We start from the raw sequence: 19,544 nt of genomic DNA on the forward strand, positions 1-19,544 counted from the left end.
TGGTGTAATCTAAATTAAATGACTAAATAAGAATATTTTCAAAGTTATAGGAAAGTTCAATGGTCTAGTCACCATAATAAATGATAATCTACAATTCTACATGCATCCCATGTCCGCTCCTATTAATTCAAATCTATTTTTTTCTTGATTTAATTGTACTTAGAGGTTGCTTACTATTGTAATATATATACCTGAATTTCACGTGTACACTTCTAAAGTGTATCTTATATTTACAACAAGACTATATTTTGTATTTAAAGTTGAAATTGGTAGGTGTGAATGTGTGATAGTTTTGGAGGAATGGTTTGGAAATATATCGATCGTTTAAATAAAATAAAACAAGAATATGGTGCGAGAGAAGGGATCAATTTGTTTGAACTTGACCGCAAAAATACTTTACGATGAGATCAATTTTCACTCGTCAATCATTTGGTGAGAAAAGGATGACAATTTCTAAACGAAGTTTATTCTAACTCTCTAGGAGATAATGCCTCAAAGGCTTACAAATTGCAATAAAATATAATAATAAGAAATGTGATTGGAAATACTAATTAAAAATAAAATAAAACACACCAACGAAAGGAAGAAGAAGAAGAAGAGAGAGGTGGTTTATGTTTAATTTGTAAAGCGGTAACATCCTGTAGCGGCACTGCAACCACGTCGGTATTTGTTATCCGGTTTATCCGGTTTACCATCTGGTTTGGCTGGTAAGTTTTTCTTCAATGCTTCGTAATCTATAAATCTCTTAGCTTGAAGTATCCTATGGCTCACATCTACACCTGAACTCATCTTCATGATCTCTTCTTTTTCTCCACCGTCCATGCAATTGTCACATTTTACCGGACGAGATCCGACCACAAGCGCTGGAAGCAAAGCTGCCGAGATGATCATCACAGCGATGATCAAGAGCTTCATGTTATTCATCATCGAGACTTATCAAGAGAGTGTAAAGTTGAGAGTAGTAGTTGTTGTTTCGTTTACGTTGAAATGGTTTGTGATGAAACACTTGGTTAATCTACACTTTTATAGAGGTTAATTTTTTTTGTAGAGGTTCATCGAATATTTGACCAGATTCTTACTCGAAAAAGAAAATCAAAATTACTCCGTCAAATTCATGGAATAAGAAATGAATACGGTGCCCAAAAAAGATGAACCTACACAAATAAATGATTCAGTGGATTTGTTTTGCTCTGTATAGTGATCAAAGTCGGTCAATTCGCATAATTAATTGGTCAAAGCCTCAATAATGATTTCCATATATGATAACATTGATGGCTCGTTTTTAACACAAAACTGAGGGGATGCATTGGAACATGATTATAACGTCTTATACTGCCGTTATAACGTCTCCGGTATCAAAGACAAGATACTATAACGAAAAGAAAAAAAAATACTAGAAGGAACGTTATATAAATAGCTATGAGAAAATAAAATTATGGGGTGAGAGAGGCTCGAACTCTCGACCTCAGGATCACTCAGTAGCTATGAGACCTACGCGCTAGCCAACTGCGCCACCACCCCAACTGTTACTATTAACACTGTTTTAGTTAATGAAATTCAAGGTAAAATCATGAAACACAAACAAAAGGCAGAACCCTTGACTTTATGAACGTTTGACTTATCCATCGAAATATAGAAATGGCTGCCACCCAAAAAATCTAAAATTTCTAGAAGCAACAACTGATGAAATTCGAGAAGAACAATATTCTTACATATAAAAGATTTAAAGATTATCCCCCTTCACTTAAAAAAAATACTAAACACATGACCTGGTCAAGAACAACACAAGACTCAGGCAAACATTGGTTGTGTGCTTTATTCGAAACTATAATAATATCTGAAGAAAGTGACAAGAAGACCAGAAAAGAGAGAGGTGAGGTGAAAAACGGTTTTGGTGCATGGTCCTCTCTAGCGAGCGTCCTTGGACAAAAGACCTTGCGCTTCAACTTTCCTTGCGTTGCGAAGCTCATCAACTCCATCTCCTCTCTCAAACACAGCTGCTGCACCCATCCCCGTCCCTGCCAGAGTTTACCAAATCAGTAAAACCATCCCTCAGACACATATTTCAGACACCAAATTCACAATGAATTATTCGAGTGAGAAGCATACCAATGCACATTGACACTACTCCAAAACGGCAGTCTTTACCACGGCGTTTCATCTCGTGCAACAATGTAGCAACACAACGCGCTCCTGTGAGAGTTTTAACAAGTATTAGCAACTGTTCATGAGCGTTTTATAATTATATAGACACAATGTAGACATTGATATGCTTTGAAAAGGACGGACTGCGGCAAGATAGAGCTCTTGTAAGTTGGTTAAAGAACCATTAGTGAGGACAGAGTTTATAAAGATATATCTCGGCTGTGGATTTCTTAAGGTTTGGTTGAGAGTTGAGAGATTCTCATTAATTCAAGTCTCTATGGTTTGGTAAATTGGAACAAGCTTAACAGTTTTAGTCCTGTTCTTAACAGATATACCTGTAGCGCCCAAAGGATGGCCTATGGCCATTGCACCTCCGTTGACATTGATTTTCTCTGGGTCAAGTCCCAATTTGTTACGGCAATAAACAAACTGAGATGCAAATGCCTGAACACACAAGGATTCAAACAGATGGTCATCATCAGAATGTGCGGGAAGAGATATGTGATAAGAAGATCATGAAATTGTTTGCTATATACCTCATTGATCTCAAACAAGTCGATGTCATCAAGTTCTAAACCAGCCGCCTTAACTGCAGCAGGAATGGCAACTGCTGGACCGATACCCATGATTGCAGGGTCAACACCAACTGCAGCAAATGTCCTGCAATATGTCCAATAGTGTGCTACTTAGAAAAAGCCAAATACAGAAAGAACAATGTATTTTCCACGTATACTAGCATATCTGTGTAAATGGAAATCACAAGCCTCTGCAGTTTTTTCGGTTTTCAGACTTCCACAGTCGTAGCTTTGTAAGTAATTATTACCCACCTGAATACACCAAGAACGGGAAGTCCTTTTTGCATTGCAACACTTCTCTTCATTAGGAGAACCGCTCCTGCACCATCACTTACTTGGCTGGAATTTCCTGTTTGCGACAGAACAAATGAAGCAATGGATTTAAAATTGTGATAATAAGAACTGTGGTTTCCATAATGAAACAATTGATTCGGGAAAAGTACCAGCAGTAGTGGTGCCATCCTTCTTAAACACTGGCTTCAGCTTCCCAAGAGAAGCAAGAGTTGTGGTTGGTCGGATACCATCATCAACAGAAACTGTAATGGGTTTCTCATCACCAGTCTTCGGGTCAACAAGCTGAAATTTAAAACACACGTTATTGACTAATACTAGAACATGAATGAAGTTCAGTAACTAATCCACCAAGAGAAGTCTTAAATGTTACAGTTATTGTATGAAGGATCTGAAAAATACCTTGGTCTTAACAGGAATGATCTCATCCTTGAATTTACCAGCAGCAGTAGCAGCAGCTGCCTTTCTGTGCGAGTCAACCTAGCAATATGACTCCATAGCTTAGCATAGCGATCAAAGTTATAGGTTATTTAAAATACAACCATACTGAAAAAGTTCAGTTCCCTTACAGCAGCTTGATCTTGCTCCTGCCTTGAGACACCAAAGCGTTGTGCTACATTTTCTGACGTAACACCCATAGGAAGAAGACAATTCTGCGCTTGTGCAAACTTCTTCACCTGAAATAACATAGTCCGTATTATAGTACGTATTAAAATAACAGAGCCAAGTAAGACTCCAGATAAGAGAGAATCAGTACCGCTGGGTTGACTGACCCTTCCCATGCCATTGGATTGGTAGTCATGGACTCCAAACCAGCCCCGATACCTGCATCCATCATATCGTCAGCTCGGTTCTCTATGAAAAAATGTGGCGTAGTTAAAGACGGTTATTCACTAACCAATGTCATAAAATCCCGCTTTAATGGCAGCGGCTACATCAGCAACAGCCTGAAGCCCAGATGAGCACTGTCTATTCACAGTTCTGACAGCCACGGTTTCTGCAAATGAACATAACAGGATGAGCATACAGGAAATAAAAACAAAGACTTTTCACCATTGTATTGTACTGTACATAGAAGAAACATACCAGGGAAACCAGCATAGAACGCAGCCATCCTGCATTCACTGGCTCTCTGAGATCCAGGTGCCAAAACAGTACCCACAACAATGTCACCTACTTCACTTGGGTTTAGATTCGTCTTCTCTATCAATGCCTATGTCAAGGAAGAACTATCTATAAATAGACGTAGAAAGGAAATAAAAACCAACAACAGAATAGAAAAGATAGCGACAGACCCTCAAAACAGGTGCGAGCAAATCATCGGGATATGTATCCTTGAAATTGCCACGTTTGGACTTGCATAGTGGAGTCCTATGTGCCCTGCAATGGATCAATAAGTGTAAGTCTATCAGAAAGAGACGAGAAATCTTCATACGTTGCTGAAAAACCAAATACCAAAAGAGTAAAAGCATAAGAGATGGGACTTACGCGACAATGACAACATCATCTCCATAGAGAGAGGTCCTCTGATATGCAGCACTGTCCCCAGCCAAGCAAGCAGAAGCCTGGGAATTTGGAAAGAACACGTTAAAGAGATCACACGTAGTAATTGAAATCAAGCTTTGACTTTTAAGAAATCATCAGTACATGCAGAGCACGGATAATTCAACCCAATCGAACAAAAATCAAACAACAACAAAAAAAAAAAAGATATCTATCTCAATCCAGTGAACGAAATACAAAAACAAAATCCAAGTCTTGAATTTGATCTCAATCGAGCTGAAACTTAAAATTTTCAGCTCACAGGCACGCCTCGAATCAAATTATAATTCAGCATCAAAATCAAAATCGAAAATTCCATATAATGAATCCAGATCAACAACGATCCATAATCCCCAGACTGCAAACACAAGAGAAGACAACCAAAAGATCGCGATAGATCGAGAGAGAGAGAGTGTGTGGTGATAGAATGCTTACAGATAGAGAAGCCTCGTAATTGTGCGAAGAAGAAGAAGAAGGTCGGAGATGCTCAAGAAGAACGCGTTGTCTCTCGATCGCTTTCTCCATTTTTTCCGGCTGATTAAAGATAAAATTCGGATCTGTTGTTTTTTCTCAGAGAAGGATTTGTTCTACACGAAAACTCACAGTCCTCGGGTTTGTGATCATTTATAAGGTAAGATGACTCACCGCTTTGCCCGTTCCGGGTAAATGATAATCCCAAAATAAGTAAGAATAAAAAATATCTCTTTTTCGTAATATTTCTTTGCTTAAACGACCAAAAAATATCATCTGTGACAGCGATACAAGTTCTTATCCTATAGTTGTAAAATCCAAATCAAACAGTTTTTAGCCTAATGACCTTACTCTAATTATGAATTAAAATGTTCACACTGGTTTGGTGATTGTTAATAGTGTGAAATAATTGATGATGAGAGTCATAGTCATAGATAAGCTGAGAGTGTGATAGAAGAAGATAAGATTAGGCGTGACGTTTGCCCCCGCCCGTTTTGGGCTTTGAAATGCGTGCCGTGTTTTTCATTTCCATCTTCTGGATCTTAATCTTCTTCATATTTACATAATAACCCCAACTATTTGTATTACTTCTATTTACGCCTTAAAGTTGCTATTAATTCTAAAAGTACCCTTCTTGAGACTTGATCGCTATTTTCTTTTTACGTTTTACCAACGTAAAGTTAAAGCCCATATGGTGTGATAGTTTGCAATACTATGGGCTCGGCCGGTTTAAACGAAATAAGAACGGATATTGTATAATAGTGAAAACTACATTTTCAATTAATAATGTTATTATGCGATTGACAAGCAGATGCAATAGTGTTTGAATAAAATTTTTATCAATATGAACTTTACTTAGGCATATATATTACCAATAATGACAATATGGCACTGCAACAATGCACATCTGCGTAAGGTTAGCATGTCAAGATCTCTTACACGCCGTGATACCAAATTTATATCGACTTGCAAATATGGGAGATTAAAGCTCTCTTTACTCAATTTTACTCAATCTTACAAACATTTGTGTGGTACTTTCCGGAAGTTTTCCGACATGTAATATTGAAATTAGATCGTGTAGAGAGTTATCAAATAACAAAAAAACTCGAGAAACTTTGTAGTTTTGTTATGTATCAGACTAGAAATTAACTCTAACTGAATGGAGAGATTAACATTGAAGAGGAAGAAACAAAACTGTACGTGATCAGCTTTACATTGTGCTTGTCTATCTTTACATTGTGATTATTGTAATATCGCCCTAATATTTTCGCATATAGTTGTCCATTTAACCTATTAGAGTGAAACATCTATATATTAATACTTGTCAATTTAATAATCATTGTAAATTAATAAACTTTTCCGGTTCAAAGTTGGACGAATATAATATATAACGTAATTGGATAAAAATGTTATTTGTTTTTCTTTGAATTTGTTTTAATTTTTGTGAAAAAGTCATTTTCAATATTTTTACTACATCTAAAAATTAACACTTATATAAATCAATAAAATATTTTATTCCCCATGTTATTAATTTATAATTTTATTTTACTGTATTAGCTCTTACATGCAACATCATAGACTTCAGTTTTATTTCTAACAAGATTATTTAATCTTAAACATCTATCCAATGTCTAATTTTTGTGAAACAATATAATATCTTATCAACTTTAGTTTTCAATCTTATCTTTTTATCTAATATACTTTGAGTTGGCAAACAAATCCTATGCAAAGAAGAGACGAAATTATTGAAAATGTTAATTTTCTTACTTAACCATACTAAATATCTTTATTCTATCATTTACTATATTCGTTATATTAACATATCTATGTTTTTTGTAAAGACAAAATGTTAACCAATAAATTTTACATTTTTAATAATTTTGTTTCTTCTCTGTATATATATTTTTTCCTGACTCAAAATTAAATGAGATAAAAAGATAATTGAATCTCTTATATATGATTTTAGGGTAAACATTCCCATATCTTATTCTTTTATATTATCTTTTTTTAATAACAAATACACATGTAAACTGTAAAGTATACATTTCTTATCTATATGAATGAAGTATAAATTTATTTAACACATACAAATTTAATAAATCATAAAAAATACCACGTGGAACTGTAATGTATAATGTAATGTGACACAATATACAGTCAAAACATTCCAACTTATACAGATTTATATAGATTCAAGCGGATATGCAAAAAGAAGTAGAAAAAGAATGAATCCTACATTTATTTCATAATTTATTAGTAGTATATATGTACATAAAATCATCTTATTCCATCTTAAAAGGATCCTTTCATAATATTATTCCTAAGTATTTTCCATATGGGTGATAGTAAAGATTGCGTTTCCCATATTTGTTAAATAAATACATATATTCTTATCTTGTAACTCTATAAATAAGAAGCCTAAACGCTTTATTTTCCTTCAACCAAAAAAGGGTTACCAAACCAAAGAAGAGAGAATGGCGTCTAGGGTTCTTCTGATTTTGTGTGTGCCTTCTCTCTTCTTCTTCCTCGCCGCTTCCACGAAGGAATATCCCGGCCAACCAAAAATCTTTGACGTCAGAAACTATGGTGCTCGCGCAGATAGCCAAAGAGATAACGCTTTTGCGTTTACAAAGGCGTGGAACGAAGCTTGCCAATGGAGTTACGGAAGATCAACGGTCTATATTCCTTCCGGAATATTCTATCTCCGTCAAGTAACATTCTCTGGTCCTTGCAAAAGCTCTATAACTTTTTTTATCAGAGGAACTTTATTGGCTCCTCGTAATCCTTACGCCATCAACCAAGAAGAATGGATACTTTTCAAGTACGTCGATAATCTCACTGTTACTGGCGGTGGATTACTTGACGGTCAAGGATCTTATTCTTGGCCTCTCAATGATTGTAACAAAAACACTAATTGTCGTACACTAGCTATGAACATTGGGTTTGCTTTTGTTAAATCATCGAAGATCAACGGTCTAAGGTCCATCAATAGCAAAATGGGGCATTTCAACTTATTCTCCGTTGAGGATTTTAACATTACCGGAGTTACCATCACTGCTCCCGGAGATAGCCCTAATACCGACGGAATCAAGATCGGGAAATCTAGCCATATGCAAATCTACAACGTCACTATCGGAACCGGTGACGATTGTATCGCAATCCTTGACGGAACCAGCAATTTGGATATCTCTGATGTCAGGTAAATATAACTCTTGACTCAATCTCACTAGCTGTGCAAAATGTTACTTTGAAATTAACTAAAGAAATAATGATGAAGGTTTTGAATTGAAAATAACAAATAGAGGAACATTTAGTTTATTCTTTTCCTCTTTAGTAGGTGATTTGTTTCCTTAACTTTTTCTTTCTTAACAAACTTTGAATGAGCTGTAATATTTTTCTTTATTTTAGATAACTGGTAAAAATTGAGAATAATACTTATATTTATTCTTCATTTTATTTACTGGTTTACTATATGTAAACTATAAGATATAATAATATTCTCGAATATTTATGTCTATTATTATATGATATGATGTTTTGATATCTCCCAACAACAGATGCGGACCAGGGCATGGTATTAGTGTCGGGAGTCTCGGGAGATATAAAGAGGAGAAGAACGTCCAGGGCTTAACCGTCAGAAACTCGATTATCAACGGTACCACAGACGGTTTACGTATCAAGACATGGGCTAAGTCCGTATCGCAGATTTCGGTTTCGAATTTCTTGTACGAGAACATCCAAATGATCAATGTTGGAAACCCTATCGTCATTGATCAGCAGTATTGTCCACACGGGCAATGTGATAGTCCTGGAAAGTATGCTTCTCATGTTCAGATAAAAGACGTCAAGTATAACAATATTTGGGGAACTTCCACAAGCAAAGAGGCTTTGAAGATGCAATGTAGTAAAACGTTTCCTTGTCAAGACGTTGAGCTCTCAAATATCAACTTGCACTACGTTGGACGTGACGGTTTAGTCACGGCTTTGTGTGAGAACGTTGGTGGTTCGATTCGTGGCAAGATTGTTCCTGCAAATTGCAGGGTTTGATCTTTATTAGACTGTTCGATTTATAGATTTTATATAAATTTTTAGGTCTAGGATTTTATTAGCGTTTGTTTCGATTCAATACTGAGGCTACTAAAACCTAATAAACATCCAAATAATTTCAAAAAATTTGGGATGTGAATGGTTGCTGCGGTATATAAGCATCATTTTAGGAAAAGCAAAAAAGAGTTGGTCCAATTTCGATTATGACCGACCTTTTTTAATTCATTTATACATTTTCTGTTATGGGAAAAAACATCTTGTAATTATTATTCATCAATTCATTTTATTTAAATTATATTATTTATAAAAAAATTATATGTGTAGCTTAACGTTGACGAATCATCTTTAGCTTTTAAAACTTACATTTTGAATCATCCATTTTTCTTGTCTTTTGTGTTATTAAGATTCTAAGAACAAACTTATGTACAGTAATTTTATTCCAATTTGCACGATGAATGATTTATATGAATGATTTTTTCCTCAGATAAATCTCTTTCTTCCAAGCAACATCATTACGGATTCAAATTCCACGTTAGAAGACAAGATGCAAGGCATTTTCCAATTGGCAAACACAACACAAACACAGCGGTTCCATCAACTACCTTTATGGATTCTTTGGAGACTTTGGAATAGCAGAAATATCTTGTATTTTCAGCGACGACATGTTCCATGGGAGACTACGTTACAGCTTGCTCAAATGGATCTTCAGGAGTGGAATGAAGCTGTCACACCATCACACATCAACAGCCATGGTACAACAATTCGAAGTCATATCCCTAATTGGAGGCGTCCAACAAATGGGTGGGTCAAGTGCAATGTAGATGGCTCATTTATTAATGGAAACATACCAGGCAAAGGAGGATGGATTGTTCGGGACCACAACGGGAGATATGAGTTTGCGGGACAGGCCATTGGTAACTGCATAGATAATGCTCTAGAGTGTGAATTTCAAGCATTGCTAATGGCCATGCAACATTGTTGGAGTAAAGGATATCGACGCATCTGTTTTGAAGGTGACAACAAGGAGATGTTTGATCTTATAAACGGATTAAAGATGCATTTTGGAGCCTTTAACTGGATTCGAGACATACTATGGTGGGCATCGAAGTTTGAGCAGACACAATTTCAATGGACCAACAGGCAGAACAACAAACCAGCTGACATCCTCGCAAGAACACCACTACAACATCAATTTTTATTTGCTAATCATTTCTGGGTTCCCCGTGTAATAAGTTTTGCTTTACATTGTGATTATACTTCTTCAATATAATTCAATATGATGATGACAAAAAAAAAAAAAAATCTCTTTCTTCTATAATGACTATACAAATCATATTAATCTATACATAATCAATTTCGGAGAAAGAAAAAGTAAGTTATAAAAAGAACTTTTTTCACGGCGGCGCCGGTGGAGGTAAATCACTGCACGTTGTAGACACAATTACTTTTCCGGCACGTTCACCGGACTCTATAAGCATCAACACTACTTCTCTCATCGTCGGTCGATCAGACGGCGAAGATTTCGTACAGAGCACGGCAATTTTCGTCACTGTGATCATATGATTGAGAATCACATCGTCCTCTACCTTTGTTAGATAAGGATCAAGGATTTCAGATGTTAACGAATGATCTCTGATATGGTTTCTTGTCCACGTGGCAAGATCTCCGCCTTGCTCTAGCGGCTGAACCGGAGCTTTCCCGGTTAACAATTCAAGAAGAACAACTCCAAAGCTGTAGATATCGCATTTCTCTGTTACTTTCATTGTGTATGCATACTCTGCAACAAAAAAAAAACAGTTAAAAAACGGTTAGCTTTAAGTTAGTGTAAACTCGAAAGTTTAACGGTTTTTTACAAACTTACCGGGAGCGATGTAACCGTAGGATCCAGCAACGGCTGAGACGGATTTTGATAGTGGCATGTCGATGACTTTTGCTAACCCGAAATCTCCAACATGGGCTTCGAAATTCTCATCGATGAGAATGTTATTCGATTTGATGTCACGGTGAATGATTCTTGGTTTACAATCATGATGTAAGTAAGCGAGACCTTCCGCTGCACCGAGTGCGATAGCAAACCGAGTTGGCCAATCCATGCTATGTGATTTCCCGCCGTGAAGTAACTCGCCAAGGCTTCCCCGAGACATGTATTCGTAGAGCAAGAGGTTCGAGTTTGATCCTTGGTGGTAACAGAAACTGTATAGCCTGACAATGTTCCTGTGACGGATTTTGCCTAGTGTTAGAATCTCGGCGCGGAAACTGTTATCAGTGTTGTTGCTGTTGTTGTTGTTGCCTTCTCTGTTGGATTCGAGTTTTTTAACTGCTATTGTTTTACCTGAAGGCATAACTGCTTTGTAAACGGTCCCGCAAGCGCCTCTACCGACAATGTAGCTATCGTGGAAGCCTTTTGTTGCTTCCAAAATGTCTTTGACTGTGAATCGTTCTTTCGGGACAAAGTAAATGTCGGATTCTTGAAAAAAGGGTTCCTTGTCGTGCACATAAGGAGCCGTTGGTTCCACGGGATTTCTTAGGAAATGAACGACAATCGCGATTAGTAAAAGAGAGATACCGCCAATGACTGAAGACACGATGATGATGATTCTCCCCCTCCGAGCAGAACCCGCTTTTAGAGATGAAATGTGAGGCCAAGAGGAGTGGCTAGGGTCACAGCTTCTCAAATGGCCGCCACAGAGTCCTTTGTTTCCGAGAAAACTGGTTAGAGTCATGTTTTGAAAGATCTGCGTATGTGGAAGCTGTCCGGTGAGGTTGTTGTAGGAAAAGTTGCACCCGAGTAAACTGGATAAGTTCTCGAATGTGGTCGGGATTTCGCCGCTGAGATGGTTGTTGTTCAGAGATAGGTACATTAGCAGATGAAGATTCCCGATCTCGGGAGGTATTTCACCACTGAAATCATTGTAGCTCAGGTTCATTGCAATCTGCAGACTCGAGAGTAAACCGAGTTGAGGCGGTATACTTCCTGAAAACAAGTTTCCTCCCATCTGCAGCTCAGTTAGATGGGTAAGGTTTCCAATGGTAAACGGTATGTTGCCAGAGAATCTATTTTCTGAGAGTCTGAGTATCTCGAGCTGATGAAGGCTTCCAAGCTCGGGAGGTAAAGAACCGATGAAACTGTTCCGGCTCAAGTCAAGTCGTTGAAGCATTTTACAGTTGGCTATTTCAGAGGGGATTGGTCCAGTGAGAGAGTTTGAGGAAACGTTAAATGTTACCAGGTTGGAGAGTTTACTGATTTCGTTGGGTAGATTAGAGGAAAATTGGTTAGCTGCAAGATGAAGTCTTTGCAGCTTCTGACACGTGCCTATCTCAGGAGGTAGTGGTCCGCTAAACCGGTTTTGATCCAACTCAATAGCAGAAAGGTTGACAAGCTTGCATAACTCAGTCGGAAACTGACCAGTGAGTCGGTTTCCAACAACACGAAGCTGCAGCAGAGATTTGCAGCGCAATACACCTGGTGGAATATTTCCAAATATCCTGTTAGACCCGAGATTCAACAGAATGAGATTAGACTGTTGACAGATAAAAGGCGGTATTTTTCCTGAAAGTTGGTTTTCTGAGAAGTCAACAACCCATAGAGGACTGTACAAACCAAGACCTTGAGGGATTACACCACTGAGGGAATTGTGGAAAAGCTGAAGTTGGCGCATAGACGTAAGATTCTGGAAACCCGGTGGAATAGGACCGGTTAAGGAGTTGATGGAGAGATCGAGTTTCGCCAAATTCCTCAACTTACTGAGCTCATTTGGTATGATTCCAGTTAACTTGTTCTGAAACAAATAGAGCAGCCTCAACTCACTGATCTTGCTCAGCTCAACTGGAATCTCCCCACTCAACAAATTCTCCGAGAAATCGATTTCCATTACTTTGGAAAGCTTTCCAAGCTCCTTTGGGATAGTCCCATTCAACTGGTTTTGGTAAAGATAGAGCTTCTTCAAGGACTTCATGTTACCAATCTCTGATGGTATAGGTCCAACCAATGAGTTACCGTACAAAGCAAGAGTCTCAAGACTTGTTAAATTCCCAATATCTTTCGGAATAAACCCTGAAAACTTGTTCTGCCACAGAATCACCTCCTGAAGTTTAACAAGCATCCCAATTTCCTTGGGAAGCTCTCCAGAAATGAAATTCTGAGCAAGACCGAGCAACTTCAAGTTAAGACATTTACCAATTTCAGTAGGTATATTCCCCGAGAAATCGTTCTGCCCTGCTCGAAATGTCGTCAACTTGTTGAGATTTCCTAAAGAACGAGGCAATGGACCGGTCAAGTTATTAGTATAAGCCACAAGCTCTTCTAGATTGTATAAATCACCAATCTCTTCTGGCAAAGGACCTGAAAGCTTGTTATTGCAAATGTTGAAACTTCTCAACTGCGATAACTTGTTGATCTCGACTGGAATGGAACCACCAAACTGGTTATTGTTCAAAAACATAACCTCCAGCTTCGAACAGTTTCCAATCTCCCGAGGAATATCTCCGGTTAACGCGTTGTACGCGAGGTTAAGATAGACCAAGTTAACTAAACCACCAATGCTAGGACTTACTATCCCAGAGAGATTCATAGAACTCAAATCAAGAGATGTCACCACCAGACTATTACTACTACTACTACTGCCTTGTGAGCTGCAATTCACACCTATCCAATTACACGGCGTCTCGTCAATGCCGTTCCAATTATGTAAACGGTTCAACGAATCTTGAAATCCTCTGTTCTTCAACTCCAAGAGAAACTGACCATCACTATTCAAACTCTCTGAAGTCCAAACCAGAAGAGTCAAGAGAAACAAAACCCCAACAAACATAGATTTTGATTCTTTCTTAAACTCAAAGATCCACCAACCCATTGATCCTCTCAACAAAGAGAAACACTATATAATCCCTCAACACCTGCAATTATAGAGAGATTCACATTTCTTTTCACACCAAAGTTTTAAAAAAAATCAAATCTTTTCAATTTAACAGAGACAATATAATGCAAAACTCAGAGCTTTAAGCAACGAAGCCTTAGATCTAGCATTGGTTCTGATTAATTTGGTTTCAGGATTCAAATTTCAGTTCATTTCAAATGAATGGAAACTAGAGAATGAATAACGAAGAAGCTTACCAATGTGAATCCATAGAAGAAACCACCAAGCACAAAGGTCAAAACTGATCAATCTTATCGGAAGTTATAGCTGCACGAAACAAAAAAATGGAACCTTTACGAAACGAACTAAAGTTTTCAAAAAATGTCAAAGCTTTAAGATTTCTTACTTTGTGCAGCTGAGGACAAATGAGAGTATCGCAAAAACTTACTCTTCTGATTCCTCAAATGAAAATTTCAGTGATTTGATAGAATGAAATCAAAAAGCTAAAGTTCTGGAATCAACAAAGATCATGGTTATGATCTGGAATCAAGCAGAATCAGAAACTCAAAAGGTTCAAAAAAAGGAACTTTAAAGCTCCACAATCCCAAGAATTAAAAGAGAGAAACTAGAAAAGGAAAGAAAAAGTGAAGAGAGAGAGATAGTGATGAGGAGAATCAATTAGTGTATATTCCAATAAGGATTTTGATTTTATGGAGAAAGGATAAGTAAGGTTTTTGCTTTGGCTTGAAGTTCTAATGGCCGACAAGGCATGCCTTCTCTCTCTACTGTGTGTGCTTTCTCTCTCTTTCTTATATTGTGAGAAGCTTGTGTGTGTGCCTTGTGGGTTTTTCTTTTGGCCATTTTCTTCAGTGCCAAGAACATCAATTTTCTAATTGAAAAAAGGAACTTGTGGGAAAGAAAGTGGCAAACTTTTTTAGGCCAAGGGAAAGTGATAGAATTTTTATTTCTCAGCTAAATCTTTTCCCAGAGGAATAGCTTTTGAAGATTTATTGATTGAGACAGCTTAGGTTCTCATTATTTAGACCGGATTGATAGATAGATCATAATTTTCATTTTTCTCAAAGTTAGGGGTGATTGGTACGAGACTTTGAAAATATAAAGTCTTTTAACTTTGTTTTCAATTATATAAGTTTGATTTTTATTAAGTTTTGTTAAATTTTCTCGGTCCAATTATTCAATTTTTTTTCCATTTAAGCTAAAGCCAATAATATGTGGGTTTGTTTATTTTCTTTTTAAGTTTCATGCACATTTTCAAAATTTCTGCAGTAGATTTTTTGTTTTGAAACAAGAGTCTACATTCAGGACCAACCAACACCAAATTTTAAGAATTGTAAGCCAATCCTTCAGCTTATAATGCTGGACAAACTTGGCTAATCCCCATTCCCCATTGGACATTGTTCATCACCAACTTATACATGTGGCATGCGAGTGTTGTGAGAAAAGAACGTCATGGTTACAAACTTACAATTAATTCATCCAATTGAAACTGTAGATCTATTGGTACTTAAGTCTAAATCAAAAACTCTTGACAAATTTGTTAAAACATTAGGTCGTGCACATATTGCTACGATTCAGCTTCCTAAACATTAATTACTATTCATTCTTTTGAAAATCACCTGGCTTATTTCTTCACAAAAATTACTTAGAAATTTCTGTCTCTTTGATTAATTACAATATGAGATGAATATAGTATATTATAATAGCTTAAGTCAAATTCAATGGTACAAGACTACAAGTCAAAGTCATACGTTTATTGATAAATATTAAAAGAAAAGAAAAAAAATCCAAGAAACAACTCGCTCGAAAATTATTGATCGTTTAATTCAATATGGTCGTCTTCTAAACTAATTTTCTTAATAAAACACCGGTTAGTCAGGTTCAATCGAGAAGGAACGTATTTACAGCATTGCTTTGAGTTAAAGCAACGATGTAAAACTAACATTATGAATTGACTAGAAATATTTGCTTTAAATTCCCAAAAGTCTTCATAATTGTTGATACATTACCGTATTAAGGACAACATGATGTGACTGGGGAATATGGGTCCAACGGGACGATCGTGAGGAAAAAAAACTATTCAATGAAAGAGACTAGATCAGCAGATAATCACCGTCTGATGTGGAACTTACTTAACTTTTTCTATTGCTAATGGAATCACTAAACTGCACAGTTTTATAAAAACAAAAATAGAAGAACTAAAAATTTCATTGATCTCTGATTTGCAATTGTGAAACTATATTGCTCATTGAGCTAGGAGATCACAAAACGTGTAAAAGTTATAAAAAAAAACTCTTAAAACAAAAACTTACAATGAATTTACATTAAGGTTTTGTTTCTTTCGATTCTAACTTTGGAAAGTGATAAACACTAGATATAATAGTATAATATAAACACGTTAGGAGAGGTTCATGTGCTTGACATGAAACGCTTAAATTATTAGAACGAAAAGGGTCTTTAGGGGACCCCGATAACTTTTTTCGTAAACATTTTGGCATAAGTAAATAACATTTTACCTATAGTTGTTAGATTTTCCTCAATGGTTAGAACTAAATTAAAGGCGGCAAATTTAAAAATGATATATGAAACATTTAACAAAACCAAGTTGTTCCTTTCTTAACATTTGCATGAATCCGGAAGATGTAGGTCGCATGAATCTTCCCAGTAAGTATCTTTTATATGAACTAATATTTTACTGCGACAATTAAAGAATGTAATTTAGGAGTGACTATATATGCAAACCGATAAACAATTTCGAAAAATATAACATTTGTATTTAAAATATGTATATATATACACATATATATATGTATCTTTTTTTTCTTTTTTCATCTAAAAATATTTCATTAATATGAATCATTGTATACAAAAGTATCAATGAGATTACAGATATAATCAATAGTTTATGTAATGAAGAAACGATAAAGTAAATTACGCTCTGCTTTCTTAATCAAATACTTAATCAAATACTTAATCGTCTTCATCATTTCCGTCAATTTGGTGTGACTTTCTTGCTTGGGAATCATCTTCTTTTTATAGATGAAATACCGGTAACGCATACGAAAATCATAGGCAGCGATCCATCTGTTACATCGCAAAACCTTCGAATTGATCGAAACTCTCATATAGAAAGAGATGTCATTAATCTTGGTTTTTCTTAAACCCCATTTTTGTTGATATGGTATAAACCATCTTCTGATTCTCCTATTAGCCTCCAACTCCTCCTCAACATATTGCCTCCATGGTGGTTTCCGTGCCGGTCGATGGTGACATATCAAATCTGATAGGATTTGTGTTAAACTTCGGAACGCCCATAGTAGATCATACTGACGCCCGGGAACTATCGCATAACTAACATCAGATGTTAGTATGACCAAACACACGACTAACAAAGCCAAAAGATTCACGAGGCAATCGCCGGACATAGCAAAACAACGGTTGAATCGAAACCGCCGGTGACTAAACATACATTCCGAGAACACGAACCGACATAGAAATAGTGTAACAACATAAGAAACCACAATAGATTCACCGGAAAACAGTAAAACACCATTCTAACGTAATGACGAACACGATTTCATCATCATCGCTATCATTCTCGAGTTATTGCATAAAACCTAACAACAACAATAACAAAATAAAAAAATGGAAAAGAGAAAACATAGAATCTACCGACGCCGGAGAGGCCAGCGCCGGTCGGAGGAGAGAACCGCCGGTGTTGGTTTGAAGAAAACTGTTTTCAAGTATCGCCTCTGTTCGTTGTACAATGTGAGTCACACATATAGTTATCTAATAGTATATATATATATATATATATATATATATATATATATATATATATATATATATATATATCTAATACTATCAAAAACGATTTTTAAGAGTGCCGATAGCTATTTAAATTAATATTACATCCATTTTCATTAAATATCGGTTTGACACTTTCGCATGAATAAAAAGGTAACGAAGCTTATATTATAGTTATGCTTTTACAAATAAGATTGATCCTTGAATTCTATTATAAGATTAATTTTACATTTTTCTTAGTTATACCTAAGAGCTATATCTCTTATTAAGTCATTACATATTAATCATAAACAACATTGTTAACAAAATATTATTAGTCTAAACCGAATGAAGTATTTGTGTATTTGATATTCGCATATCAAAATTTTCTTTTATTTAATTTGTCATGTGACATAAGATATATATCTTTTGTGAGTTGGTCCATAGCCACTATGATCCAATCAACTCAGTTAGGTGTGTATTTGACATTATTTAAAATGTTCGGCCAAAATGAGAAGATATCCACTAGGAGTAGAAGGGGGCTAGCTACTCTCTACGCTACATTGGTCACGTTTCTCCTTACTCTCCTCCTCTCTTTTTACTTAATATATCAAAAAATCAAAATATTTTGCTTCTTTGAATTGAATTGGCCACTTCAACAAGTTAGGAATATAATATTTTGATGTAAACTCGTTTGCTTTTCCTAACAAAGTGTTAGTACCAAACTTTTATATTACTATATATCAGTTTGTGATATAAGATATCTATGAATATGTATATTTGTTATAAACTTTCAATAAGACCCGTGATATGCTTGTCATCGTCGTTTAATAGTAGAAGAAACTCTTGGCAAATGATTTTAGCAATCAAATTAAGCCCACAATACAAAATGTCCTTATAGTTGTATATACCATTTGAATAAACAATTGTAGTTTGGTGGGTAAATAATTTGATTACTCGTTGCTAACTTATTATTATTATATATATACAGTTCAAATAGTTAAGTTGAAGTAGTCGGAGTCAAGTTTATTGAATATTCTCGTGAATCCAAAAAAAAAAAATGACTAACGCGTCGTATTTTTACAAGGTCGAGTATCTCTTTTTATATTTTTGAGAAATTTTGAATTATTTCGCATGTTTATAATAATTTTCTTGGATACAATTACAATAGCTTGTAACGGAGATATGCGTATAAGTATTAAAGTAATCAAAATAATCTCACATAAGCATCAATCTCGAGATAACACTTTAAATCTTATCGAATCTCAAGCAAGTAGTCATTAAACAAAACTGGTTTTCACTACAAGAGTCCAACGATTACGCAGCTAGCGTTGTATTTTATAAGAGTATAATAAAAATAACAATATAATGATATTCAAATTAACAATAGTTTATGTTAAGTTAGAAGAACCACCAATATATGATTAATCAAGTTATTGGGAGTTTTCCTAAAGGAGAACATCTTAGTCGAAGTTGCTTAGAAGCTCTCGGAGATCAGATCTGCCAAGCTTTGACTCAACATGCGTCAATAAGTTAAGATTTTCATTATTTTATTAAATACTTGTTTTATGAGCGCATCGCCCACTTGTTTTTCTTATTACGATGCATAAACAAATAGTCACTTTCTAGCAAACTAAGGTTTTGAATGGAAATTCAACTGCATAGTGTAATGCGATTCCAATAACAACGAAATTTTCTATATACTGTATATATTTTATTATTATTAGAACCGTACCACAGTTTATCTGTAATTAAACCGTATATCTCTACTCAAAATCTAAAAAATAAATTATATATATTTTTATCATAATCA

The 19,544-nt window shown here is 35.7% G+C and overlaps 5 protein-coding genes and 1 non-coding gene across 7 annotated transcripts; 1 reads left to right on the forward strand and 5 right to left on the reverse strand.

The window, feature by feature from the left end:
- Positions 1-482: 482 nt before the first annotated feature.
- RALFL18 (ralf-like 18) lies at positions 483-1,158 on the reverse strand. Its single transcript, NM_128873.2, has one exon. The coding sequence runs from the start codon at positions 925-927 to the stop codon at positions 616-618; it is 312 nt and encodes a 103-aa protein (NP_180872.1). The 5' UTR covers positions 928-1,158; the 3' UTR covers positions 483-615.
- A 278-nt stretch (positions 1,159-1,436) lies between these two features.
- Positions 1,437-1,521, reverse strand: AT2G33140. The gene is given in 2 exon segments: positions 1,437-1,473; positions 1,484-1,521. It is a non-coding gene; the product is annotated as a tRNA-Met (tRNA).
- A 51-nt stretch (positions 1,522-1,572) lies between these two features.
- PKT3 (peroxisomal 3-ketoacyl-CoA thiolase 3) lies at positions 1,573-5,495 on the reverse strand. Its single transcript, NM_128874.4, has 14 exons — positions 4,989-5,495; positions 4,500-4,576; positions 4,307-4,391; positions 4,098-4,224; positions 3,910-4,008; positions 3,769-3,836; positions 3,581-3,688; positions 3,414-3,491; positions 3,164-3,296; positions 2,973-3,069; positions 2,682-2,805; positions 2,481-2,589; positions 2,110-2,193; positions 1,573-2,018 (listed from the first exon to the last, which is right to left on the reverse strand). Exons 1-14 carry the CDS (start codon positions 5,076-5,078, stop codon positions 1,909-1,911), a joined length of 1,389 nt encoding a protein of 462 aa, NP_180873.1. The 5' UTR covers positions 5,079-5,495; the 3' UTR covers positions 1,573-1,908.
- Positions 5,496-7,498: 2,003 nt separating this feature from the next.
- Positions 7,499-10,341, forward strand: AT2G33160 (glycoside hydrolase family 28 protein / polygalacturonase (pectinase) family protein; the record flags this gene model as incomplete). The annotated part of the gene is made up of 3 exons (NM_128875.1): positions 7,499-8,223; positions 8,582-9,065; positions 9,556-10,341. The coding sequence occupies 3 exons, from the start codon at positions 7,499-7,501 to the stop codon at positions 10,339-10,341; spliced, it is 1,995 nt and encodes a 664-aa protein (NP_180874.1).
- AT2G33170 (Leucine-rich repeat receptor-like protein kinase family protein) lies at positions 10,195-14,943 on the reverse strand. Of its 2 annotated transcripts, NM_128876.4 has the most exons (4): positions 14,334-14,943; positions 14,185-14,254; positions 10,933-13,967; positions 10,195-10,848 (listed from the first exon to the last, which is right to left on the reverse strand). In NM_128876.4, exons 3-4 carry the CDS (start codon positions 13,922-13,924, stop codon positions 10,466-10,468), a joined length of 3,375 nt encoding a protein of 1,124 aa, NP_180875.1. In that variant the 5' UTR covers positions 13,925-13,967; positions 14,185-14,254; positions 14,334-14,943; the 3' UTR covers positions 10,195-10,465. The 2 variants fall into 2 exon arrangements, with proteins under 2 accessions (NP_180875.1, NP_001323641.1); NM_001336424.1 differs by having other exon boundaries at positions 10,345-10,848; positions 14,185-14,886.
- A 1,850-nt stretch (positions 14,944-16,793) lies between these two features.
- AT2G33175 (uncharacterized protein) lies at positions 16,794-17,718 on the reverse strand. The gene has a single exon (NM_001161077.2). The coding sequence runs from the start codon at positions 17,410-17,412 to the stop codon at positions 16,849-16,851; it is 564 nt and encodes a 187-aa protein (NP_001154549.2). The 5' UTR covers positions 17,413-17,718; the 3' UTR covers positions 16,794-16,848.
- Between the last annotated feature and the right edge of the window lie 1,826 nt (positions 17,719-19,544).

The sequence above is a fragment of the Arabidopsis thaliana genome, chromosome 2 (assembly GCF_000001735.4).
Source record: "Arabidopsis thaliana chromosome 2, partial sequence".
NCBI classification, from domain to species: domain Eukaryota; kingdom Viridiplantae; phylum Streptophyta; class Magnoliopsida; order Brassicales; family Brassicaceae; genus Arabidopsis; species Arabidopsis thaliana.

Excerpts from the sequence above, each read along its gene's own strand:
- RALFL18 (NM_128873.2), bottom strand. The coding sequence starts at position 927 with ATGATGAATAACATGAAGCTCTTGATCATCGCTGTGATGATCATCTCG.
- PKT3 (NM_128874.4), bottom strand. The coding sequence starts at position 5,078 with ATGGAGAAAGCGATCGAGAGACAACGCGTTCTTCTTGAGCATCTCCGA. Across the intron at positions 4,225-4,306 it reads TGCTCGCACCTGTTTTGAGG|GCATTGATAGAGAAGACGAA; the intron begins GTCTGTCGCTAT and ends TCCTTGACATAG. Across the intron at positions 2,806-2,972 it reads CCCGTTCTTGGTGTATTCAG|GACATTTGCTGCAGTTGGTG; the intron begins GTGGGTAATAAT and ends GACATATTGCAG.
- AT2G33170 (NM_128876.4), bottom strand. The coding sequence starts at position 13,924 with ATGGGTTGGTGGATCTTTGAGTTTAAGAAAGAATCAAAATCTATGTTT. Across the intron at positions 10,849-10,932 it reads CTACGGTTACATCGCTCCCG|AGTATGCATACACAATGAAA; the intron begins GTAAGTTTGTAA and ends TTTTTGTTGCAG.
- AT2G33175 (NM_001161077.2), bottom strand. The coding sequence starts at position 17,412 with ATGTTTAGTCACCGGCGGTTTCGATTCAACCGTTGTTTTGCTATGTCC.